Source organism: Ylistrum balloti, unplaced genomic scaffold (assembly GCF_031769215.1).
Source record: "Ylistrum balloti isolate Yb309-2 unplaced genomic scaffold, AGI_CSIRO_Ybal_v1 Utg370052, whole genome shotgun sequence".
Classification (NCBI taxonomy): domain Eukaryota; kingdom Metazoa; phylum Mollusca; class Bivalvia; order Pectinida; family Pectinidae; genus Ylistrum; species Ylistrum balloti.
This window is the reverse complement of record NW_026782104.1, coordinates 758,673-786,600: the sequence shown is the minus strand read 5'-3', so window position 1 is coordinate 786,600 and position 27,928 is coordinate 758,673. Positions and strand designations below refer to the sequence as shown.

Sequence of the window (27,928 nt, the reverse complement as noted above, 5' to 3'; positions counted from 1 at the left end):
AACGGCGTTAATGAACAACGTACACGTGACTCGTCATAAACCTTGGTTGAACAATAAAAACCTATTTTCAAGTGACGCAGAAGGAGGATGTCTTTGCTCGTTGGACATAGGCTGGTAAGAGACACTGTCTTGCTCACTTTTGTAATCATGTTTGTCCATTCGTGAATCCGCCCTCCACTCATGAATGGGACAGTCCGCATGTACTAAATGATCAGGCTGGATGTCCTCTTGCAAAACACTGGTTTCAGATCTTCCAATATTATGCTCTGCATTTCTAAAACTAATTGTGTCATGTACGGCACAGTTGTACGGATTTCCTAAGAGACGATCACATTCAGTTTTAACTTGGTCATTGCAATATACCTTTTTATATGATTCAACAAAGTTCTTGAACGATGGGGAATTATGAAATTCTTGTATAGATTCTGATGATACAGGACTTACGGAGAAACAATGTTGACAAAACGATTCTAATTCTGAAGTCAAATCAAATTTGTGAGCTCCGTTAAATTCCACGGGTATTGAGGTTTTGTCTACAAGGTCTGACGAAAAAACAACAGTTAGATTAACATCATCTTTGCTGGTAAAAATAGTTCCATTTGTTACTGAATCTACAAAACGATCTCCTTCAGACTCTGTGTGAGACCATATCACAATTACTTGATCGCATAATCTAATCGCGTTCTTCATCAACATATGTTTTTGAACATCTGTTTTCGTGCCAAGCTCAACGGAAATAAACTCTACCGATGGAAAATGCGTCTCTACAAAGGTAACAAGGGACTTGGCCATCTGTTGGTCTTGTTGTCTGTTCAGCAACAGTATCCTGGTCATGTTTCCCTCTGAAACAATACCATGACATAATTAAACTGCACGAGTGAAACCTTTCTGTCAAACATGTTGATATGGAGGAGGTTGAGATAGAATTCGTCAGAAAAGACGTCAAAGAGCTGTCTGGTACCAAAAGCATAATTTCTTAAACCAATTATTTTAACAAGAAGCCCACGTGCCTTAATGATCTTTTGATTCTAAAAACAATTATATAGCAACTGTAGTAGTAAAACAGTTAATAAATTATTGAAACAGTTCGGATTATTTCAGCAGTAAAGGAAAACAACACTCCTCATTTCAGCATTTCAACATTCTCACAAAATTTCAGCTCATTGGTACCAGTGGAATCGAGAAAAATATGGTGGCCATACTGGATTTCGGACCCACCTGAAAAGCAACTCTAGGTCGGGATCCCAAATATGTGTTAATTAGGGAAATCATGATTGCACAATCCTGTCACAAAATGGCCGCCATGGCTGCCATATTTAACTTTTGACGAGGCTGAAAAATTACATCGTTTTGTTGGATTTCTTTCTTTAATATCTACACCGATTTTCAGCTCAATGACACTAAAGAATCTTGAAAGAACTTCAACATGTGTTTTTCAAGATAGCGGTCATGGTGGCCCTGTTGGATTTCAGACCGACCCGAAAAATTAGCAATTCTTAGTCAGGACCCTCTCATGATCATTTCAGGCACGTTTCAGCTCAATCCCACTGGTGGAACTTGAGAAGACGTTTCAATTAGGTGTTTATTCAGGGAAACCATGACTGCACAATCATGTTACAAAATGGCCGCCATAAATGACATATTGAAATTTTAACGAGGCCAAAAAAATAACAAAACTTTGTTGGCTTTCCATCTTTAATAACCTCAACAATTTTACGCTCAATGGTACAAGAAGAACTTCAGAAGAATTTTAATGGGTGTTTTTCAAGATGGCGGCCATATTGAATTTCGGACAGGCCCAAACAACAACACTTGATAAGGACACAAAATCAAGTTCATTTTAAACAAGTTTCAGCCCAATTCCATTGTGGAACTTGAGAAGAAGTTAAAAATGTGACAAGTCTAAGACGGACGACACATGACAATAGGTCATTCTTGCCTTTAAGATCAGATGACATACAAAAATAACTAACTTGTCAAATATAAAACAAGTCGATTTCTGTTTTGATCGGCAGCACAAATCAAGATATTTAGCATGATTTTAACCATATTTAATCAGCATCGTTCTAATATTACCTCGTGATATCTTGTGGACGTCGTGTTTGATGAGACGGATCATTCTGTATCTGATCAGGAACGCGGCAACAGCTATCACAATACACGTGAACACAGTACCTATGACGTAAGCCAAGACTGGAAAGAAGTATTCATCATCCGCATCTACATGATCTACAAAACATCAATCGTGAAATTTACAGACAACGTATTTACGACAACGCATTGGTGAACATCGTAGTATATTTGTGATTGAGGGAAAGCATCGCATTGTGAGTAAGAAACCAAATATTAGTATAGGAATTTCTGGGATAAAGCGTCATAGTTAAATTTCAACAACTTAAAACGCAGGGTTCCGATATAAGCTTTATGGTCGTCATAATGATTCTATAAGAATAAGAAATCTGGACGTGTTTTTTGTCGTTAGTATGTCTGGTGGTTCCGTTGTTGTACATATTGATCTCATTTGGGAACATGACACTTCTTATTTGAATCGATAAAGATTTTCATGTCAATGTAGAAACAGACGCGTACCCTTCTGGAACACCTGATCTTATTCCCATTGTCCTCTTCCAAGGGATCTCAATGTAAATATTCCTCTTGTTTATATTTGTATTTGTTTAATCAAAATATGAGTCTAAATTTACATTTTTGAAGATTTCAACAATGACATACTTATTTACACATATATCTAATATTAACAGTAGACTCCAATCAATACAACACACGTAGTGTGCCCAATCAACTATAATGACTTTTCAAATTTTGTTTATTCATCTATTTATTTTATAGTTCTGCTTATATTAAAAAAGGATCTACACTTCCATTTCTTAAATGGTATCGCATGTTTATAGAGAATACCTTCAATTTTTTTAAGTTCGTTTAGACACCCGTCGTCCATATTTCCCGGTAGGCTCACACAAAAAGGATGAGAGAGGTATTTGTTTCCCGCAATTTCGACCTGTAAACCATATACATTAACGTTAACTATCAAATCTTAAAACTTACATACATTTACTATTTCTTATCGATGACAATTGACGAGATATCAAAACAAAACCATTATCACCATGGTCCTTATGTATCTTAAAAGGACAATGCTGTTTTATCACAGTTTTTAAACCCCGTGTGATATACATAGTTGAACAAAAACCAAGGTTGTCTTCGTTTTATAACCGTGGAATGAATCCAATTCACAAATTTAGACCATCTAATACCAGTCGCCTTTTATTATCTTTCGTCAAAATTGTTCCGAGTATAATTTTATCAATAGGAAGAACGTAATCAGAGCTCCCAGGATATAATTTACACTGTCTCAAATTCCGAAGGCGAAGACTTTTCACCTAACATAACAACATCTATATCAACACATCAGACACCTAACAAACCGGAACTAAATAAAAAATGTGAGCGATGCCCTTTCAAATTCCCAATAACCTAGTCAGATATAAATATATTGCAGTGTCCTTTGTCAACAGAAATTAATTTCCAAATTATATCGCTGTTTGCCATTACACATAAATCTACTCGTGAAATAAAACTTGTCACCAAAACCATTTTATCCTTACATTAATAGTACTTTATTAATTCGCTGATCTATGACAATATCATAAATTATACGCTAGGTGTACGATAAAGCTGACTGTTATTGCAGACACCGTTATTGCAACGATAGACTTCATAATTTTGATTAAGTTTTAGCATACAAAATGGAATTATTATTAGTAACAGACATACCACTGCAGTATACAGTCCAGCTCTCACATTTTGAAACGTGACACTATTTCTGTGTAAAGGCACCCTCTGAAATGGAAAACTATTGTTTACACAGATTCACAGCTGACAAAATATCTATATAGGTCGGATGCATTTTGTTTTAATCATGACCGTATATTTTTAACAACTGAAAAAAGTGTTCAAGTATGTTCATCGACATCAGCTTTCCTCTACCTCCCAAAACTGAAAACTGGCACGTCCTTAAATGACACTGGCTGTTAATAGGACGTAAAAAATAATGAAAAACTATTCTTGTATATCATGTTGTATCACCTGTGTAGTGATAATACTTACCTGTCTATATAAAGTTTGTGTCTGGTTGTATCACCTGTGTAGTGATAATACTTACCTGGATCACCTGTGTAGTGATAATACTTACCTGTCTATATAAAGTGTGTGTCTGGTTGTATCACCTGTGTAGTGATAATACTTACCTGTCTATATAAAGTTTGTGTCTGGTTGTATCACCTGTGTAGTGATAATACTTACCTGTCTATATAAAGTTTGTGTCTGGTTGTATCACCTGTGTAGTGATAATACTTACCTGTCTATATAAAGTGTGTGTCTGGTTGTATCACCTGTGTAGTGATAATACTTACCTGGATCACCTGTGTAGTGATAATGTGTAGTGATAATACTTACCTGTCTATATAAAGTGTGTGTCTGGTTGTATCACCTGTGTAGTGATAATACTTACCTGTCTATATAAAGTATGTGTCTGGTTGTATCACCTGTGTAGTGATAATACTTACCTGGCTATATAAAGTTTGTGTCTGGATGTATCACCTGTGTAGTGATAATACTTACCTGTCTGTATAAAGTGTGTGTCTGGTTGTATCACCTGTGTAGTGATAATACTTACCTGTCTATATAAAGTTTGTGTCTGGTTGTATCACCTGTGTAGTGATAATACTTACCTGTCTATATAAAGTTTGTGTCTGGTTGTATCACCTGTGTAGTGATAATACTTACCTGGCTATATAAAGTGTGTGTCTGGTTGTATCACCTGTGTAGTGATAATACTTACCTGTCTATATAAAGTGTGTGTCTGGTTGTATCACCTGTGTAGTGATAATACTTACCTGGCTATATAAAGTTTGTGTCTGGTTGTATCACCTGTGTAGTGATAATACTTACCTGGATCACCTGTGTAGTGATAATACTTACCTGGATCACCTGTGTAGTGATAATACTTACCTGGATCACCTGTGTAGTGATAATACTTACCTGACTATATAAAGTTTGTGTCTGGTTGTATCACCTGTGTAGTGACAATAATCACCTGGATCACCTGTGTAGTGATAATTCTTACCTGGATCACCTGTGTAGTGATAATACTTACCTGGCTATATAAAGTTTGTGTCTTGTTGTATCACCTGTGTAGTGATAATACTTACCTGTCTATATAAAGTCTGTACCTGGTTGTATCACCTGTGTAGTGATAATACTTACCTGTCTATATAAAGTTTGTGCCTTGTTAACCTTGACTAATCCAACACTGTACATTGTGGTTCTGCCGCCGGTCTCGAACACCACAGTGACATCACTGTTCTTTAACGTTGTGGCTATTACTGGAGGCAGATAAGGATCACTTCGATCTGAAACGTACCAGAACTGTCCATCATCTTTTAATAATTCATGAATCTATAATAAGTAGAAACCACAGGAGGTATTTCTTGTGAGCGCGGCATCAAATATCACATTTCATTTGTATACCAGTGTAACGAAAGTATACTGTGTAAATAAACTGTTTCCTACAAATAACAATTGATCATTTTGAAAGTCTGTGGTTGTGACTTTTGTGTACTTACTGTTCGGGGAGGTAATCGTGTACACTGATCGAGTCATCAAACGAGAACCCGGCTCGTATGCGAAAGTGGTGATTTCTAATTCATATATCTTTACCGAACAGGCATCCAGATTGTCTATACATCTCACCACAGCTTGTCTCTACATCAACGGAAAGAAACACAATTAATTGGTGATAAAAATATATCTAATCGTATAAATAACCAGAAAAAATGCTAGTCTGATATCAGAACCGTTTGGATGAATAAAATGATGAATGGTTATACTGATATCACAATTATACATGGGGGTGGGGTGGTGGATGGTTATACTGATATCATAATCATACATGGGGGTGGGGGTGGATGGTTATACTGATATCACAATTATACATGGGGGTGGGGTGGTGGATGGTTATACTGATAGCATAAGCATACATGGGGGTGGGGGTGGTGGATGGTTATACTGATATCATAATCATACATGGGGGTGGGGGTGGTGAATGGTTATACTGATATCATAATCATACATGGGGTGGGGGTGGGGTAGTGCATGGTTACACTGATATCATAATCATACATGGGGGTGGGGTGGTGGATGGTTATACTGATATCATAATCATACATGGGGGTGGGGGTGGGGGTGGGGGTGGGGTGGTGGATGGTTATACTGATATCATAATCATACATGGGGGTAGGGGTGGAGTAGTGAATGGTTACACTGATATTATAATCATACATGGGGGTGGGGTGGTGGATGGTTATACTGATATCATAATCATACATGGGGTGGGGGTGGTGAATGGTTATACTGATATCATAATTATACATGGGGGTGGGGGTGGTGGATGGTTATACTGATATCACAATTATACATGGGGATGGGGTGGTGGATGGTTATACTGATATCATAATCATAAATGGGGGTGGGGGGTGGATGGTTATACTGATATCATAATCATACATGGGGGTGGGGTGGTGGATGGTTATACTGATATCATAATCATACATGGGGGTGGGGGTGGGGGTGGATGGTTGGATGGTTATACTGATATCATAATCATACATGGGGGTGGGGGGGGTGGGGTGGTGGATGGTTATACTGATATCATAATCATACATGGGGGTGGGGTTGGGGTGGTGTATGGTTATACTGATATCATAATCATACATGGGGGTGGGGTTGTGGTGGATGGTTATACTGATATCATAATCATACATGGGGGTGGGGTGGTGGATGGTTATACTGATATCACAATTATACATGGGGGTGGGGTGGTGGATGGTTATACTGATATCATAATCATACTGATGGTTATACTGATATCATAATCATACATGGGGGTGGGGGTGGGGGTGGGGGTGGGGGTGGGGTGGTGGATGGTTATACTGATATCATAATCATACATGGGGGTGGGGGTGGTGAATGGTTATACTGATATCATAATCATACATGGGGGTGGGGTGGTGGATGGTTATACTGATATCATAATCATACATGGGGGTGGGGTGGTGGATGGTTATACTGATATCACAATCATACATGGGGGTGGAGGTGGATGGTTATACTGATATCATAATCATACATGGGGGTGGGGGTGGTGAATGGTTACACTGATTTCATAATCATACATGGGGTGGGGTGGTGGATGGTTATACTGATATCATAATCATACATGGGGGTGGGGTGGTGAATGGTTATACTAATATCATAATCATACATGGGGGTGGGGTTATACTGATATCATAATCATACATGGGGTGGGGTGGTGGTGAATGGTTATACTGATATCATAATCATACATGGGGGTGGGGTGGTGAATGGTTATACTGATATCATAATCATACATGGTGTGGGGGTAGTGAATGGTTATACTGATATCATAATCATACATGGGGTGGGAGTAGTGAATGGTTACACTGATTTCATAATCATACATGGGGTGGGGTGGTGAATGGTTATACTGATATCATAATCATGGTTATGGTTACTGATATCATAATCATACATGGGGGTGGGGTGGGGGTGAATGGTTATACTGATATCATAATCATACATGGGGGTTGGGGATGGGGGTGGTGAATGGTTATACTGATATCATAATCATACATGGGGTTAGGGGTGGGAGTGGTGAATGGTTATACTGATATCATAATCATACATGGGGGTTGGGGATGGGGGTGGTGAATGGTTATACTGATATCATAATCAACAATGGGGGTGGGGGTGGTGAATGGTTATATTGATATCATAATCATACAGGGGGTTGGGGTGGGGTAGTGAATGGTAACACTGATATCATAATCATACATGGGGGTGGTGAATGGTTATACTGATATCATAATCATACATGGGGATTGGGGATGGGGGTGGTGAATGGTTATACTGATATCATAATCAACAATGGGGGTGGGGGTGGTGAATGGTTATATTGATATCATAATCATACATGGGGTTGGGGTGGGGTAGTGAATGGTAACACTGATATCATAATCATACATGGGGGTAGTGAATGGTTACACTGATATCATAATCATACATGGGGGTGGGGTAGTGGATGGTTATACTGATATCACAATTATACATGGGGTTGGGGTGGTGGATGGTTATACTGATATCATAATCATACATGGGGGTGGGGTGGTGAATGGTTATACTGATATCATAATCATACGTGGGGGTGGGGGTGGTGAATGATTATATTGATATCATAATCATACATGGGGGTGGGGGTATTGAATGGTTATACTGATATCATAATCATACATGGGGGTAGGGGTGAGGTGGGTGTGGTGAATGGTTATACTGATATCATAATCATACGTGGGGTAGGAGGTGGGGAGTGAATGGTTACACTGATATCACCTTGGAACTAACCTCCAGAGAAATGTCTATAACTGATGACAACAGGGATAAACAATGATAAAACAGAACAAAAAAGACTTCATAGATACAAGAACCTTGTGGTGGTATTCTCACCAGATCAACCGTTCTTAGCTATCTCGTAATGCATAATAAATGCACTTTCTTGTGTTACAGAAGTCCGAATCGTCTGCTACATGGTTTTATTATATATCACTCTTACTATTGGACAGGGTATATAAACAATGGCTCACTAATTCATTAGCAAAAAACTTGACATATTAGAAACAATTTATTCTTTGTCAGGGACCTATATAAAGTTATTGTCTTTATAAAGATATGAGCAGTGTGTGGCACTTTAAACACATAATTACCGGATATTTGTTATCTCTTGTTGTTGGTGTATAATTAGAAAACCTGTACAGTCTGTATAGTGGAGTGTCGGTGTAAAGGTCATCCCGGAAACTATCTGTATCATTCACACCACTGACTCTGACCAACAGTGCATCTGGATTAGGAGGTCGAGTGACTAGGGTAGGCGATGCACCCAGCATCTCCGCCGAGATGTTGATCGTGATGCTGAGGGCGGGGATGAGGTAGGCTTGTCCAGGTTTGTTGTACCTCATGTGGTGTAGACCAATGGCCACTAGTTCTGAACAGTTTGCATTGGTCAGTAGAAATGATCCAGGCTGATACTGAGACTGAAATTGTCCCCAACCTGTCGGAATAGACAAATTGTTACTCGTCAGCAATGTATTTTATTTAACGCGAATTGGTAAAAGAGACAAAAAATTGCTTTTCAGTTTATTAAAAAAAAAAAAAAAAAATAGCGGGGATGTGGGGAAAAAAGAGGAGGAAAGGTGGCTCCCGATCTGTTATGTTAGGTTAAGAAACAATTTACAAGTTATCATATTGTATTTACATGACATACATTTATATGTTTTTCTGGTGTCTCTATATTGTACATTATAATATGTTTCGTGTCGTAATACCGCACCGTAAGGTTTAAAGTAAATAAGTTGACATTATGTTACACCACGGACTTATATACACATATGTGTATATAAGTCCGTGGTTACACTTATATCATCGGAAATTTTGTAATGTATTTAGATTAAAATTTAGGTTATCGTCTCTGTGAACATTGTATAAAAACTCTGGTAAAAAGAGGCGGATATTAACGAGTATTTAGAAGCGAATGACCATGTCCAAAACTTAATGTAAGAGATAAAGAGAACGAATAACATTCTATTGCCTTTTTATTTTCAATAAACTCAGGGTTGCATCGATATTATAAGATATGACGATATACGTTCAAACTTACTTAAACTTCAAAAATGGGGGAAAAAAAACTTGTCTGTAGTTCTCATTGCCGCTATTGAACTAAAGACTAAATGTCCAATTTATCCGTCCTGCATAATATGCCTTCATTATACTGTGATAACTCAGTAATGTATTGTACATGTGTTTACATGCTGGTAAGGCTAAAGGCAAATATCAAAACGAGCCCGTAGTCCTGCCTCTTCATTTGTCAATTGTCTTTAATTACCTCGCTGTTGATGACACCCCCTTCCCCACCCCCTCCCCCGTGCCTTTGGTATATCGAATATCGTGCTTGTATCAAAAAGAATACGGAACCCTGGGCGGTTTGTTGACTAGTAACAGAAGTTCAGCACGTGTCAATAACAAGAGGTCTTTGTAAACCTTTTATTCGTACATATGTCTAAAATTAACGAACCGTATATGTGAATGGAATTGTACACGTGTACGTGTTTTGATATATAACACACCCTAGCAACAATAAATAAGGAACTTACCTGTCTCGTTATGGACACTGCATGCAAAATTTTCATCCTGACAATGGAAACGTGATTCTTGGAATAATGACATGTTAAAATTAGACGTTTTCTTAAATCATTATTCTGATCATTGACAAGAACTGAATATTAATGAAAGCTGAAAAGTGTAATGTTATCACTTTTTAAACAAATGGCTCATTAAATTACTTGTACCAGAGACGTATATAAAACGTGATATATACGTCTCTGCTTGTACATTATAAAATGTACATGCTATAGTATATTATGTAATTGTAGAAGTGAAGCATATATTAATGTTAAGAGGGAATAAAGATGACAATATACAGATTTTAATCATAGTATATACACGACTTGAGCCTCCTCACGATGTATCATTGAAAGATTAAAAAAAAAGTTACATAGCCGCTCTTTGTAATCAATGTCACAACAACCCTTACATTTACAGTAGCACACCTTTAAAAACACTTTGATGACACAAAAACATGATCCCTTCCCTTGAATCGGTTCTTATACATTTTATTTAGGTATACTGACACAAGAGGCCTGTAGCTGTGCGGGCCTCTCGCTTTATGTTCAGTGAGGTGGCCACCATGTGCTTACCCTGGCTGTTCCTTGACGATAAATCGCCTTGAAAACGAACAAATCAAGCTAAGGGAAATGTATTAGAGTTAGCTACAGTCTAGTGACAGTGATTTGTCAGTGACAAGAAGTTTGTGACAGTCACTTGTCAGTGGTCGACATGAGGGTAGCGATGACAATACACACGTTGAATAGCCTACCTGTGGAATGCAGTTCGTACCGCACGTGTCATTTATGCGTATACTGTTGTCACCAATGTCAGTCCTGACAGTGTAATCGCTCGTCTCTTGGGGACACAATAACGGTAATCTGTACGTATCTCCACCCAGCCACATCACCATCAGATTTAACACACCCGCGAGGAAACCTTGCCAACTAGGAGACATCGACTTTCTCTTTCATTTACAAACACACCTTACTTCTACAACATTTTAAACACATTCTTCCCCCGTCATATGATGACCAGTTTACGCCTACGTTAGTCTTCCTCGAAGTAAGCCTATATATATATGTGTGTGCATACCCTCTTACATTGATAAGAACCCGGTAGTTCTCTGGCAGGTGACTTGTTTCTACGAACTGATCATTCCGATAAGATATAAGTCCAGTTAGGTATTCATTAAGTATATTTCACACTTCTTTATATAAATACTTCTAGTAATTTACTGTAATGATGGACAGTAGGTGAAGAGTGACATATACTTTTAATAATATAGGGTAGGTGTTGAAATTTTAACCCATATTAAAACGTTAACATCGGTATGATGGACTAAGACGATCTACCTTGCTTATTGCTAGTAAAGACGTTTCAGACCAAGACACAGTTATCCTCGCCCTAGTTGTCATACATTTGATGTATGTTTGTAATGCTGTCTCGGAGATTTTTTTTATTATTATTACAATCAGAGACGTATATAACACATATATACGTCTCTGTTACAATCCATTACGTCGATACTGCCCCTCGTCCTGAATATACAACAAACTTAATCATAGAACTACGTCTCGGATATTCTACATAGACCTACATCCAGACATACTTCACTTGTTTGTCTCTTTGTCTATTAATAGGACAAATCATAGGAGAATAAAGCAATAAGATTGTGGAAGTTATGACGATTTTATTACTACTTTCTCTTTCGTTTTCCTTCTCTGCCTGTCTCTCGACCAAGTTTAACGAACATTTAAATCACCTTTGAGTTTTCCTCTTTTCGGCCGGATGCTGGACTGGTTAATCGCACTGGGATTTATTTATTCATTTACTTAACAAGCTGTAAGTCCGCCGCCACGGACTTATACTGAGATACAAAGTGTACTGTCAGCTGCTTGGACGAGGATGGCCCTTCCAGATATAAGGTACTTATACACCATTAGACAAGAATGTTTATTTATTTTTTTTTTTGTTTGTTTTTTTTTGTAATTGGTTTTGTGTTTTGTTTGTTTATATATTTAGTGAATATATATATCATAACTAAAAATGAACTGAAGTGTAATGTTACATGCAATCCAGATTCCCCGATAGCTTTGAAATTATGTAGTAAAATTGTCAGTTTTACATGAAAAAAAAAATAAAAAAAAAAGTAAACATGTATTTTTTTATTAAAACTATAATTTAAATTTCCTTTTTTATAAACATTCATTAATTGAAATTAAATTCCTTTATATTTACAAGCCACCTGAAAAGAAAGCTTGAATAACAACATAACATGCCGAAATTTTAGGCACGTTTCGTTTTATTCTAGTCTGAAAATTGTATAATCCAAAAATCGTGTGAAAATTGATTGGTCGATGTTTGAAAGGACGCGTGATTTGATTGGCTCTACCAAGAGGAAACCCAATGCTCGCCGCCATTTTTGAAAGTTGTTGTTGTGTACAAACAAAATTCTGTCGAAATTCACACCAAGATGCCAAGTATGGATGATGAAAATGTGTTCAGGTAATATCTGAAACGAACTTTGTATTTATACCATGTTTTAAGATCGATATATGTTTTATATTGTAAGTTACACGGATATAGAAATCACATGTTTACGAGGACGATGTTCATACTAGTCTCATAAAAGCATTATAACAGCAAGGAAACCGCTTACTAAAAGACCAAACGCTACGGTTACCCCCACTCCCTCACAATAACGGCTATCTAAACCCACATTGTGTTTAGTTTTATTTCATTTTGGTGTTTTCATGCCTTTCCAAATAACATAAGACTGGTTTTCCCAAATCATCGATTCAGTTTTACAACATGGTGGCAATGGTGCACAAACGATCACTGCCAACATTCCTAAAGTTAATCATACGTACTGATCAATACAGTGAAAAGGAGAATTATTTACCGAACGCGTTGAAACGTGCATGTATTTTCCTTAGCATATTGGTCAGTTGGATATATCACAGACCTTATATCTGTATCTTATTTTTTTTCTTAGGAAGGCAACGTCAACAGTTCTAGCATTACTCCTGTAATGCAGCTATCAATCTAGCCCTGACAATTTTGGCCTCACAAACCGTTTGATAAAAATATGCATACCTTTATGTAGTGTTATCCTGAATTTGAAATTTGTATGAAAATTAGGACAGTAAAAGTGCATTGAAAAAAGACTGGTAAAATTTTACTGACATGTATTGTTTGTTTTTTGAGTTGTTTTATCTTTGTGTCATTATGATAAGCAAATGCAGAATTTCAAAGGTTGGGAGTTACTCTAAAATTTCTCCCAAGATACTGATGGGTGGTCAGATATAGAATAGGATAAAATTACTCTGACTTTCTATCAACCTTTTTATCAATTTAGTCAGGAGAGGAAAAATGAATGGAATTAATAAAGTAATTCAAATGAAGATACAGATTGATCATAATTACGATCATGAGAAGTTAATAGTTACACTTTGAATTAATTAAAGTGGTGCAATCAAGCTTTGTATAAAGATAAGATAATTAGTTCAAAGCAGTTAATTAAATTATATAGTCAAAATTTGCTTGCTAAATTAGATTGTTTTAGTAAATAAATGTAATCACATTGTTGGTCTGCTGTTTTCAGTAACACTGGAACTCTCCAGTTAACTCATAATATTTAGTCATTACACATATGTGGTGTACAACCAGGGATGTGGTAATGTAACTACTTAATGGAAGAAATTATTACAGCAGTGAAATTATGAATGATCACAAGGTAGACATATATTTACTGTTTTCATGCATGCCATATTGATATGCTTTAAATGACCATCTCAACCATCTTCCCTTTTCAAAATGTCTTATTCCATTGTTTTAGTTCATGTAAATAAGTTATTAGAGGTAATTAATTAAGTACCTGAAAACATGTGCTTGCATTATTCACTCAAGCTTTGCATCTTCAGCGTAATTGGGTCAATATGCCATAGACTTACAATACTTATTGTACATGAATAAATAACAATATAATTATTATCACCTTATTAGCTGTATTAGTACTGGTATGACATCTAGCTTGAATTAATCTTATTTGTCATGATTGATTTTCTCAATTGTTACCAATATATTGTTGGGAAGCCCAAGCCTGAGTTACAGAGATACATTATTATGTGATACTATATATTATGTAGTATGATTAAATTAATACTTGCCATTTAAAATCTTTCTCTGAATTTGGGTTGTGTATTTCAGCTTACTGGGATACTGAAATATGTGTATGAGCTGAATTTTATAAAAAGAAAGTATAGTTTCAAAAGGAAGTCACTTTGAATTGTCCCCAACAACTACTTTCTAACCTATCAAATGGTAAAAGATCAAAGTGAACTCATGTTCATATTGTTTATAACTCAGAATTCCTTCTTTTGAAGTTGAAATTGTACAAACAAATATTACTCTGGAGTTTTAGTTAGGGTGATCAGGGGTTCCAGTAAGGTGTTGCTAACTAAGTAATTAGTGTCGGACAGCCCACCTGTGGTGTTTAATTACCCTTAACACCTGGGCAGGTGACATATTTGCACTATCAATCCTCAGTAGGAAAAATACCCTCAGAGGAAAGAACTGGTGTTTTCTGCCTCCAGCTACTGTATTTATATTTTCAACTGGTTTTGAAATGGCCAGATTGAGTCTTACTCCTGTTTTGTAAGTATCCTGATAATTATCACAATTTCTGACAGCTTGGTAACATAGATATATGACTGGATGTTTCATCAAGTTAGTCTTCTTAGTGACACATATAAAATATGACCATCATTGGTTGTCAGACTTTTGGCTAGAAGAATTAACCGCAGATAACAAAATTTGCTTTTATTGATCCAAGCAGTATTTTATTCTAATCATACATACTGATATATGTATGATGGACCCAGATGAACTGTACATATTTTATTTTTTTAACAAACAACGTATTGTTTTCTCACAATAACTTGTCATAAATTATTGTTTTATTTCATAAAATGTGATTGGTTTATATTCATTTTGGTATCATTAACTAATTCAAAATATCAGAATGTTAACATTTGTTTTAATATATTCCATTGAAAATGAGTACATCAGAAAATAATATTCATTTTTAATAATTCTTTATGTTAACAAAACATCATGTCAAGTTGTTGTAATTTAATGTTATGCATTGAATATTGTCAGTATTTTTTCCTGTCTGATTGGTTTCTGCAAGATAAACTTAAATCTGATTTGTTTTGGCATTCCATTGCAAACATTTAATTCATGCTTTTTAGGTTACCTGAGATCAAGGATGAGAAAAGCTGTAGAAGACATTCAGTAATTGGTCTGGCCAACTTTGAACTCCCAAGTCTGGTAATTATGTGAAATAATTCTTGATAATTACATATGATTGTTTAATTAACACTGCATGATCTTCAAATTTCAATTTGTTTTTTAGATTTGTATTCATGAATATTGTTCATATTTTGATTATAATAATAAGCAGTGATCAATACTTGTGTAGTGACTGTCCTTAACCAGGTACATATTTTGAATGGAAAAAATATTCCATGCCTCATGCTTTCAAAAGTGGGAGGGGGGAGGGAATAATCAAAAAGGAAGAACTTAATGTAAAAAACAGAGTCTACTATAATTTGTTCTCACTAAATGGAAGAACAGTCAAAAATAATAATTTTCGGGGAACAGGTAACAAATAAGTTGAAATTGATACACATATTTCAGAACTACTATCATTGTTGATGTGATGATATCTGATAATGTAAACAGAAGCGCTCACCAGATTTTTTTTATCAATACATGACCTATATACATTGCATTACTTTTTTTTATAGAGAAAACGAAAGAGGAAAGTAGATGAAGACACACTGAGTATACAGAGCTTTGATGTGGAACACAAGGTAATGTAAATCTGTCAATATTTACATTATATGCTGCACATCTAGAGATCAAAGCAATTTCTAAAATATACCCAAACTTATATACCAGGGTATATGTACATGTTTGTCTTTTAGAATTGTACTTATCACATTACTTTTTCAAGTATTGAATTTTGAGCCATATAGAACCACTTCCATATGTGACTAAGCACTATATACATTGTATAAGATTTGCCATTTTTAAAAGGGTCATTGCTTGATTTTATCTCCTCTACTTTTGTTTGGATATCTAATGCATTACCATGTGTTATTTATATACAATGATGACTCATGTCAGATGTATTCTACCTGGAAAACATTTAAACATAGCGACACCCTGGTACATTGGTATTCCATTGGCATGACACTTGCTTTATCCCTGCCTTTGCACTGAACCCACATCTTCTCTAAAACATGTGATATGGCACTAGGACTAGTTTGGGATATTCAAGAAAGATTAGATTTTTGTTCAGAAAGGGTAAGACTAATCATATAGTACAGAAAGTGTGATGTAAGATGTCATTTAGTATGTATACCATGTTTTGTCAGTAGCTTTCATGGGGTAGGTTACTAAGTGATCAATAACATTGGTCAAACTATCTGATATGCATGTCAGTGTTTTGACAATAATGATTGATATTTTGATTTAAAAAAAGTATTGATCTCATTTGTATTGTATTTTTGTATCTTTTTTTAGAAGAAGAGTAGGAGATCTTTGTTAAGAGTGTCATCACTGGCCAATCTACTCTCTCCATCAAAAGGTAGCAACAAACGAGGATCAGATGGCTTTCAGGTAAGTCATGTTCATATAAATTGTGTAAAATAGTTTCAGTGTCAAAATTTGTGATTAAGGAATTGTTGACATTGATTAAGAAAGATATTTTTTCTGTATTGGAGAAGTGTCAATGATCTTGTTCACTTTTTTTTGTCTGGTCACGTGTCATTAGTGATAGAGCTTGATGTGATTGGGAAAACAGTTACTTAGGCAGAAATAAGAAATGTCAATTCCTTATGATAGATTTGAGTCTTGACGTAGACCATCCTTTTGGATTTGTATGGAATAAGACCTGATTAAATGACTTTTATTTTAATGATGAATATACTTACACCATAATAAACACATGTCACCATATTACTTTCACTACCAAGGACACAAATCCAGAGCTGGATAAAGGAATTATTTTGTTCAGTTAATCTGTGAAATCTGGTCTGCTTTACCAAGAAAATTGTCTTAAAAACTGATTTTTTTTCATTATTTTTCAGCTTTTATCAGATAGCCATCCATTTTTTTTTCATATCATTTAATACTGTAAAATAAACAAATAAAAACCATACCACACATTCTGTTTCAAAAATGATGTCTGATTATATTCCTAGTACTGTTGTGAAATGACATTGTAGATTAAGTACAGTTCTGATGATTCTTGGTAGCTACACCCGAAAGACCTTGTACCTCCCCATTACCTGTGTTTGGCTCTCGGTTATCTTGGTACTCCAGAGCAATATGGACATATTTGTGTGTTGATGTGTCTGCCTGACAATATTGTAATGTAATGATAACATATCACTCATTTACACCACTTACTAATATACAACAAACATTACACCTAGTTCTTGGTTCAAAATGTACAAACATGTCCTAACCTTAGACTGGCTTTTTTTAGCGTTTCATATTGTAAACTAGATATTGTCTGGCTACCAAGTATGTAACCCTGGTTAAATAGAAGATATTGATAATTTGACAACAGAAAAAACAAAACAAACTTTCGGCTGTTTTTTTTTTTTTTTAAAATTATGACTTGATGTTCCTTCTGTAAAGCGACCATCATGTTTCTCTATCTTTATTTGATATACTGGTCTTATTTAAATTACTTTGAAAATTCATCATCCTTATTCCAAGACTTTGTCTTGTGTTTTGCAAACACTTCAAAACATCAGGTGAAATATAAACTCAAATCAGATAAAGGTAGTGTGTTTTGTGAAACAAATCAGATTACCTGGCTCTAGAAAGAGTGATGTCATAGAAGGGTCAGTCAGCGTTAAGCAGATTTGCATTGGGTATCCTATAAAAAGGTCATTTTCAGGGGTCCTAATGTATATTTTGAATGGCATTTAACTGAAAATATCAGGGTTCTCGATCTGCCAGATTTGGGGCCAATATTCCGCCCCATTCCCAATGCAAAATAGTATCTTTTTTTCCCAATTTAGACCCCAAGTTTTCCCAAATCTAAGGAAAACATTGCTATTTTCCCCAATTCTAAGGGCCCTGGGCCCCAGTCCCAAAATGGGGTGTGAGAGCCCTGAATATGGGGTCCCTTTTTATATCAATCATGCTTCAAAAAGCTACATTGTCATCATCAATGCCAAGTCTTTTTGTCAGAATGTTTAGTACAATTAAGTTAAACTCTGCCTTAATGTAGGATGAAGAGAAGTAGTAGTTAAAAGAAAAAGTAGATGGAAGACAAACAGACCATGGATATCATGTTGTCATTACAGGGACTTACTGGTCCTTTGGACTAGATGAGTTCAAACTTTTTTCAACTATAAAACATGGCAAAATGAATTGCTTTTGCACATTTTATTTTACTAATAATAGGCGTACGTTGTGGTAGTTTATAAGATTAAGGCTTATTATATATGTATTGATATAATGGAGAAAGAAGCATGGATAATGCAAAATTTTGATTTTGTACAGATTTTCTGATAGGGTCCTGATTACACTTGGTCAGTAGGTACTAGAAGGGAAGTATAATGGAGTGGTCTTTACAAGAAGGGTACACTAGATTGGGTATAATTGCTGCATCATCCCTACCTTCTGTTTTCTGTTTCTGTTTTGCGTGTCTTTCTTTTTTTAATTTATTGTGCACATTTCAAGCTTTGGTTCAGATTTTGCAGCAGCAGGAGTTGTGTTTTTAAAAAATTAAGTTAACATTGTATTTCAGAACCTATAGAAACAATGTTATTCATTGTATAATCATTATTGAAGTAGTATTCATTATTCGTGTTATAATTGTTATTTTGACATTTCGATTAAATTTTTCAGCGGTCCATCAGTTTCAAGGTACCATCTTCCCCTGCCAGCTCCAAGCAGAGCCTTACACCATACAAGGCTCCTTCTCCATCCCCAGCCAAGAGACGCCTAAGTCGGACATGGAGTGACATGATGACTACCTCTGGCATCATTCCTAAAGAACTCAGCCATAGGGACATCAAGAAACAAGAGGTAGGTTATATATCATAAGAACTCAGCCATAGGGACATCAAGAAGCAAGAGGTAGGTTATATAACATAAGAACTCAGACAAAGGGATATCAAGAAACCATTCATTCCTGAAGAACTCAGCCAGAGGTTTTAGGCATCATTACAAACATTATTTAAGATTTCATGACCATAAACAGCAGGGAGCAATGATGGCCAAATAGTTAGGATGTCTGTCAGTCTACATCACTAGCCCTCCACCTTTGGGTGGCACCAGGTGCTGGCCACACGTCAGTGTTTTTCCTCTGGGAACTCTTCCTCCACCACTCAAACCTGGCACAACATTAAATGACGATGGTTGTTAAGAGGACATAAAGCAACAACTAACCAAATGAACATCAAAATATGACAATATTGTGAAGAGTTGCTGCCCTTTATTTTGAAACCTAGAATGTTTTATAAATTTAACAAGAAATTGTGTTTTGTGAACAACATTTTGATTTTGGAAGAGTTGTTGCTCTTCTCTGAATTGGAGATCTACTCCCTTTACTTTTTAATTCATTTTTTATTTAACTATCATTATAAGGACATGAAGTTGTTCTTTCTTACAGGAATTATGACTTGACATTTTAAAATTTGTATTTCCTGTCTTCATGTTTAGCTCCTTTTCTTTGATACTATTAGTTCTAAGATCATGAAGCTATTTAGAATGTTTGATCTATTAGTATGTAATTCTCTTAATTTTAAGGCTGTTAAAAATAGTAGTTAGAAAGTATCTGTACATGTCATACATACCTGGCCCTGCATTGTCTCATTTTGTTTTAGTATAAAAAAGACTAATAATAAGATATTTAAAATGTTTTTGGCTTATTGAGTATAAAGTTGTAGCTACAATGAAAATATTTATCCTGTTTTCACAAAAAGAAGTGTTATTACATATGGTTTGAATCTCTTTGATTGCTATTACAATATCATACCAAACCTCTTGAAACTATTGTAAATCATTTTCAGTTGTAACACAATATAACATCTGGTGAACTTTGTCCTCCTGTGATGAAATATTAATGCTTAGAGTACAGATACAGAGATTAAACAAGTGACTATCCTTAAATCTTAGCTAAATCATGAAGATTGTCTTTTTCTGATTGCCATCATCTTGGCTACATTTTGAGTATAACTATCATGTTGCAAATTATTTCCAGGCCATATATGAACTGTACCAGGGGGAGAAGGACCTTGCAGAGGATCTTGTCAACGTCAAGAAGGTAAGATTTATCATAGTGATAGACGTAATATTAAGTTTGAAAAGTCTTGTCATGAAATTTTCTTTTTTTTTTTTTTTTTTTTTTGGGATGATTTTTCTTTTGTTTTCCATAAATATGGCTGAGAACTGATCAAAGCATATAAGAGAAATCACTGTGGAAAATAACAATTTGAATTAAGACATCGCCATTGAAATGAAGTAACAGCATAATCGATAAATCAGAAGATGTTAAGTCATTTATCGAACTACATAAAATTCAATATAAGAAAACAATGTAAGATATTCTATATAAGAATTTTGCACTTATTTTTTTAATGTAAGTTATATTTGTAATAGACTATTTATACCATTAAAAAATATGTTGTGTGTAGTTTATAGTTGTTGATGATTATTGTTAACATTTCAGACATATCATGACTCAATGAAGAAACTACAGCTTCTGTCTGATGGAGAGTTACAGCAGATTTTTGGTCCCATTGACTCTCTGATACCAGTTCATGAAGGTAATCAAACTTTTTAAGAAATCAGTATCAAACACAGATTCATAAAAGAGGTTTATGATGAGGATGGTATCAAATGGTATCTATATTTATCTATATCTATATATATATATACATCTTTGGATGATGTTATTCAATGTTTTTGTTAATGTTTTAAAGTTATCACAGATGTTAAGGAAGTCCATTGTAATGCTGTGATACTTTGATTGTAGTATTAGTAACATTCTCTGATATAACACACCACTAACTGAATTTTTAAAATGATTTTTCATTTACTGAATTTCCCTCTTTTTCACTCTATGTTTATTGATGATCATGGCTTAGTGGTAACTTTGAGAAGTAAATAATTCTACAATTACATTATCATTTTGTTACACTTACGTATAATATATTAATTATACATATTGATTTGAATTTTTTAAGTTTTATACAAGACATATCCACAAAAGTTAAAACAAAAGCAATAATGGATTCTCTCTAATTTTTACGGCTTTTGTACAGTGTTCAGACTTCTTTCTCACCAGACCGTTACAGAAGTGTCAACATTGATTTTGTTGGTTAGGCTAAATAAGAATACACACTTAAAATGTAGATATATTGGAATAACCCCTTACCTAATGTGATCATGTTCTTCTAGCACTATTGTTTGAATATAGGATAAAGGATGCCTTTTTAAGTGTGCTGATATATTTCTATAATTGAATTGTAGACCTTGCGATGAAGCTGCAGAACAATCGTCGCCCTGATGGTACCACTGACAGAGTTGGAGAGGTCTTAGTGGACTGGGTAGGATCATAGTGTACTTGAATGTTTTAACAGATTTCAGTCATCTTTGGGAATGTGATTCATAGAAATGATGGTGGATGTTCCAATTTCATGGAGGCTATGACTAGGAATAATGTAGACACTTGGAGGAATGTTATTTGATTTTCATATTTCTATCTGTTAACAGTTTTGAACAGGCAGTGTTAATCTCTCGTAGTTGAAAAATGGAAAAAATGCTTTTGATTATAAAAATATAGAGTTTAGTTCAATAGGAAATAAAAAATAAAATTTGATCTTAGCAAACTATTTCTTGTAATCAATTTTTTTCGTGGTATAGCACCTGTTGATCTTTAGTGACAAGGTTTTATTGTGTGCAATATGCCTACCAACATAAAGGTGGAATTTGTTAGCCATTATGTGGTATAATGTATAACTTAAGTTACAGCCTCAACCAGTATAGACTGATATTAACAATTACAGGTGCCCTCCCTGAAGGAGTATGTGACCTTCTGTAGCAACCAGGTGTTCGGGAAAGCATTGTTGGATGAGAAACTGACCGACCCAGCTGTGGAGGACTTCCTTCAGAGGTGTCAGAATTCACCCTTCAGTCGTAAACTTGACTTGTGGACCCTGCTTGGTTAGTATGGCTTGAGAGATATGTTAATATGTCAAAATATCTACTCCATGAATGATACTGTTGGTTTCTAACTGAAGTTATATTTCTGAAGAAAAATGTCTGAGCTATTAAGTCATGGTCAATAAGGGGTGTTAGTCGCATTAGATTTCTTGGTGAATTCTATGTACCGTTCTTACTTCACTGTTTCATATGTTTGGTGTGTTTGAATATTTGGAAAGATTTGATGTACAGTGTTTCGTTCACTCTCATGCAAAATTTGTATATCTTTGTCAATAATTTCTACAATTCAATAATACTGTTTCAAAAAATACTACCCATACATACTGAGATACAGTTAAACATTTTTATAAAGAGGTTGTTGTCCAAAACAGTGGTGTTAAAATGAAATGATACCTTTCAAAATTGGAGCCTGGTATAACATAGTTATGAAAAAAAAGAAAGTCTTGTCATTAACAGTCACAACATAACAAGGACAGGTTTTCATTCTGATATGTTAGTTTTTACTCTGGTATCAACTGATCTCAACTTGGATTAACGTATATTTGAGGGAAAAAATGTTATCTGCCACATGTACAGGAAATAAGTCTCTATTTCATGGATCATTCAGTGCTGATACTTAATCAGAATTAATTCCGAAATGTATGGCTTGATATTGAATGTACTTTATTTGCTTATAGATGGAGCAAGGAGCAAGTTTATCAAGTATCCATTACTTATCAAGAGTATCAAGAAATATGTAAGTGAACAGACATCAGTTAGACCGACTTAAATATTAGACCAGGATGATAAATCAGATGTTTTATTGCTGCATATTGATACCTTCAGTTATATTTCCAGTCTATTCTAAATCACAGTCTTAAATTATTGTAAAGAAGTAAATTACCTCATTAAAATTTAATTGTATCTATTTTGTCTGAAATGACGAGAAAATTTGAAAATTGTATGTGCTTCTCTGTCTCACTGTGTTTGTACTACCAAGATGAAATTGAAGACTCCTAAAGAAATAATGGAATTTGACATTATATTTTTACTAAATTTCAGACGCAGACAGAAGATGAAGACACCCACTACCTCAATGAAGCTGTAAGTACCGGATTGATCAGATTGTCACCAGTGTCTAATTCATCATTGAGAAGTTGTATTTAATTTAGTGCACAGTGATACAGCAAACATATCGGGCATTAGATTTTATCATATGGTTTATAAATCAGTTACAATAGACCTATAATTTAAATCCTCTGAAGGATTCTCTAGTTGACAAAAGAATTTGTATGGATATGAACAGTTTGTAATAACAATGGCAATGCTTTATAGAATAACTTGTAATATAAACAACTTCAGTATTATACTTGCCCAATGACAGGTTTTTATGCCCCTGCCATTTTATATGCTGTCCCATGTTCTCCCATTGTGTGTTGTCCACACACATCCTATTCCTAATAAGTATCATTTTCTCTAGAACCTTTCACCAGATTTGGTTCATATTTACCCTATAGTATCATTACATCATGCAAGTTCTACATCTGATCAGACTGGTGTAATATTTACCCTATAGTATCATAACATCAAGTTCTACACCTGATCAGACACTGGTTTTTATATTTACATCATAATGTCAAGTTTTACACGTGATCAGATTCTGGCATAAATAGGAGTTGGCGCGTTCATGTCTTACAGACATTTTCTAGATTTTGCTCTTTGAAACATTTTTTCTTCATCTTAATATACATTTAGAACTTTCTATTTAACATTGCAAGTTCACAGTGGTATCATGTAATATCATTTGTATTTCAGATCAAGCTTTCTGAGCGCGTGATTGCAGAGGCAGACAAAATGACAGGAGAGGCAAAGTGTCGATATTACAGATCACGCATCTCCTTCCTGTATGATGACGATGTAAGTCTTAAGTGAAGCTATTATAGGAGCTGCATTTCCATCCTGTAGAGTGATGAAGTAGTCAGTGTGTACTGTTATAAATTCATCAAAGGCTGATCAAAAATAAAAAAATTTCCGAGGGTTTGACTGAATTTATTGAATTTTATCGGCCAGTTATGAATACCCTTTGTTTTCATTTTACTTCACAACTGTTTTGAGATATGGCACTGAAGGTCATTGTGAATATTATTATTGTATGTTGGATGTTTGTGTTACATTTATTTCTTTATTCATTTAATCAATTTATTCCAGAAATGTGAAGCACTGGAGCAGTCTTCCATGCTTGTGTGTAATGGAACCCTGAAAAACAACAAGAGCAGTGTGAGTAAATTATCTCCAGAAAATTTCTCTTTTGGAAATGAAAACAAACTTCATGTCCTATGAAAGCCCTCAACCTCAGTCTTCTCATATTTGAGTGATAGCAATGTAAACTTTTTCTTAAGATGCTCATATGAAAGTGACTCTTTTTATATATGTTTTTTTCAAATCTTTGCAATTGAAGATGAGAATGTTATTTATTGATTCTTTTAAGTCTTAGAATTATTTCATGGCAATTTTGAAATCTCTTTTATGATTCATTACATACTTTGTTCTATTGAAGGACTTTTTCATGTCAGATATTTTCTTGATTACTTGTTTACACCATGTTGCTATTTTCATTACAGAAGCTGTATGTTTTCCTGTTTGACAAAGTGTTGGTTGTGACGCGGATGGCAAATCATGGTGGTCACCAAGGCTTCCAGCTGTATAGACAACCCATCCCTGTTGACGAGCTTGTCCTTACCGACCTCAAAGATGGAGAAGTCAAGATGGGGTCCTTCCGCAGTGCCTTTGGTTCAGGACAGACAAGTATGTGTAGATACTGTTAATTTTGTATAAAGTTCATCAGACCAGAAGTGAAAATCTAGAAACATTCAAAAAGTTTTCCACTATGCTTAAGTTGAAACTGTATTCTTAGAAATAACCTAGATTTTTTACATTATAAACCATGTAATATTTGATATTTTTTGGTGAAATTGAATCTATCTCATTGAAAATTTTGATATAACAAGAAAAATGTAATTAAAATGTTGCTTTGTAGTAATTGCTTCAATATTTGTAATGAAGGAGGCATTAATAATTTCAGGCAAAAATGTGTTCCGAGTATCCTTCCAAGACTCTAACAAGGGCCAGTCACATACTTTGATTGCAACAGACGAGCATGACAAGAGACAGTGGGTCCAGTCCATACAGAAGACTCTTTCCAGTATGAAACGTGAGGAAGGAGATGGTGAGGAGTCAATATCGAAAACGACAACAGCTGCATCAACAACTACAGCATCAACAACTGCATCAACAACTACAGCAACAATTACAGCAAAAACTACAGCATCAACAACTACAGCAACAGCTACAGCAAAAACTACAGCATCAACAACTACAGCAAAAACTGCAGCAACAACTACAGCAACGACAACCACCGAGTAGTTACAGCACTGACAAATTAACAACTGTGTGAAATTCTTGTTTGCCATCTTCAAAATTAGTGCTACACACCCTTGCTACTTTGAACAAAAATGTTGAGACATTTGAAGAATGGACTGACTGTATCTAGTATGGTGATACTCTTCAAACATATAAAAGTTCAGTGCGTGTGACTTTGACCACTTCTCTGTCCTCTGGGAAGTCAGTAAGGTCTTGTAATAGACCAATGTTTGTGATATTACTGTTTGTTTAAGTGGAGTTAGAGGTTTGGAGTTGTTATGTTGCACCCCATTACACTGCCCAGCAGGTAAAGGGGTGACTGGTTATGTTTTTGTGGTATTACTGGCAATGTTTTATTTTAACACAAGTTAAAGGGGGCCCTGTTAGCTTGGAGGAGCAGTCCTAGCAGATGTATGTGTTTTATAGTACTTGTTCTTATGGCAGACTCTGTGCCCCAGATATTGTCTGTAAGGTAAAACTTGTCTAATCCAAAGGACACTTTCTTGACATTGGCAGAAAACCTAGGTCAATCAAAACTTTAAAATGTTATTTATCTGATCAAAATGATCATGTATTGTGAAAAGAAAGTGTTGTAAATATTTTCTGTTGAAAAGTGATTTTTTGCATTGTTAAGGTATAACTTTAGAGTACTTTAACTGATAAATGATCCACTCCATGGTTAAAAAACAATTCTAAAGGTTAAAAATTTATTATGAAAAGTGAAGACGGTAACTTCAAAGATATTCTGATATACCGCAGTGTTTCTATATTAAAAATTAGTGTTTGTTATAGTGCATTTATTGTTTAAATCTCAGTTTAAAAATAACTGCTTTAAGATGGTATTTAAATTTAGAAATGTCTCAATTGTTTCTTCTTGAAAAAATCAGTAATTCATTGTTAATACAATGTATCACACTTACAAAATTCATATTTTTCCGGGTCTCATGAAATATATTTGAATGTGAAGTCAGTTTTTCATTATATGTTGTAAATGAAAGCCTTTATCATGAGATTACCAATATTTATCTGTACATACAGCATCTAAGTATATATGCTTTTATTGTAAGTTATTTTATGATGGTGTCACAATGATTGGTGCTTGACTGATGAGTTTTTTAACCCTACCCACATGTTTTACCCTGCAATCTAGTCTGAGTGATGGGTAGGTGGGGTGTAGGATATACTAAGGCAGCAGTCATTTATATATAGATTTGTATAATACATATCTAATAGTGTAAACTATGATGTATTTATGTATCATCATGTCATACAACCTTATGCTTTTTTCTCCGTTTCAGTCTCATGTTTTGTAACTTACGTTGGATTCTTTAAAATAATATGCCCCAGATTTCCTCATGAAATTGAAGTTTGGTCTTCCTTATGAACTTATACTGGTGACATATTAACAAGAACAAATATTCTTGATTTTTTTTTCTTTCTTTCTCGTATATGTAAAGTATTTTTAAAAAATGAATCCAACATTGTATAGTTGTAGATGTTGAGTCTATTATACAGTATGTTTTTGCTACAATGTCAATTTTTTTTTGTCTATTTGAAAACAATTCTAATTATTCTACAAGGGGTAGATCTAACGATCTTCAGATGGAGGTTTGTATTTACAAGCTACTGTACTCAAAACTTTACAAAACCTTAGATCATTCAGAGGATTTAGTTTTCTTAAAATAATAATTAAATGAAAACAGGAACAAAGTATCCTAATAAACCGTGAAAGTAAATCATATGACTGGGATGAATTATCCGACAAGCCATTGACATTATCGTCACTTCATCATATTGGTATCATTTCAGCTATCATAAACAGACAAGATTTGGCTTGATTAAAAGCAATTGCATTTCAGCAAGGTGAAACATACCCAATATGTATATCAAAGATCATATATGCTGTATACATTGTCTCAACATTGTGTTAATTACGTGCGTGAATCATTAAGGAGTTTAT

The 27,928-nt window shown here is 34.9% G+C and overlaps 2 protein-coding genes across 2 annotated transcripts; one reads left to right on the top strand and one right to left on the bottom strand.

The window, feature by feature from the left end:
* Positions 1–33: 33 nt before the first annotated feature.
* Positions 34–11,266, bottom strand: LOC132549265 (uncharacterized). The gene is made up of 8 exons (XM_060213183.1): positions 11,081–11,266; positions 10,299–10,335; positions 8,856–9,199; positions 5,639–5,781; positions 5,284–5,422; positions 2,917–3,016; positions 2,077–2,229; positions 34–842 (listed from the first exon to the last, which is right to left on the bottom strand). Exons 1-8 carry the CDS (start codon positions 11,264–11,266, stop codon positions 34–36), a joined length of 1,911 nt encoding a protein of 636 aa, XP_060069166.1.
* Positions 11,267–12,750: 1,484 nt separating this feature from the next.
* LOC132549285 (rho guanine nucleotide exchange factor 3-like) lies at positions 12,751–26,491 on the top strand. Its single transcript, XM_060213207.1, has 15 exons — positions 12,751–12,816; positions 15,564–15,642; positions 16,122–16,187; positions 16,903–16,998; positions 19,249–19,428; positions 20,606–20,668; positions 21,074–21,170; positions 21,877–21,953; positions 22,413–22,569; positions 23,247–23,305; positions 23,611–23,652; positions 24,364–24,465; positions 24,757–24,825; positions 25,170–25,353; positions 25,631–26,491. The coding sequence occupies exons 1-15, from the start codon at positions 12,785–12,787 to the stop codon at positions 25,969–25,971; spliced, it is 1,644 nt and encodes a 547-aa protein (XP_060069190.1). The 5' UTR covers positions 12,751–12,784; the 3' UTR covers positions 25,972–26,491.
* Positions 26,492–27,928: the final 1,437 nt, after the last annotated feature.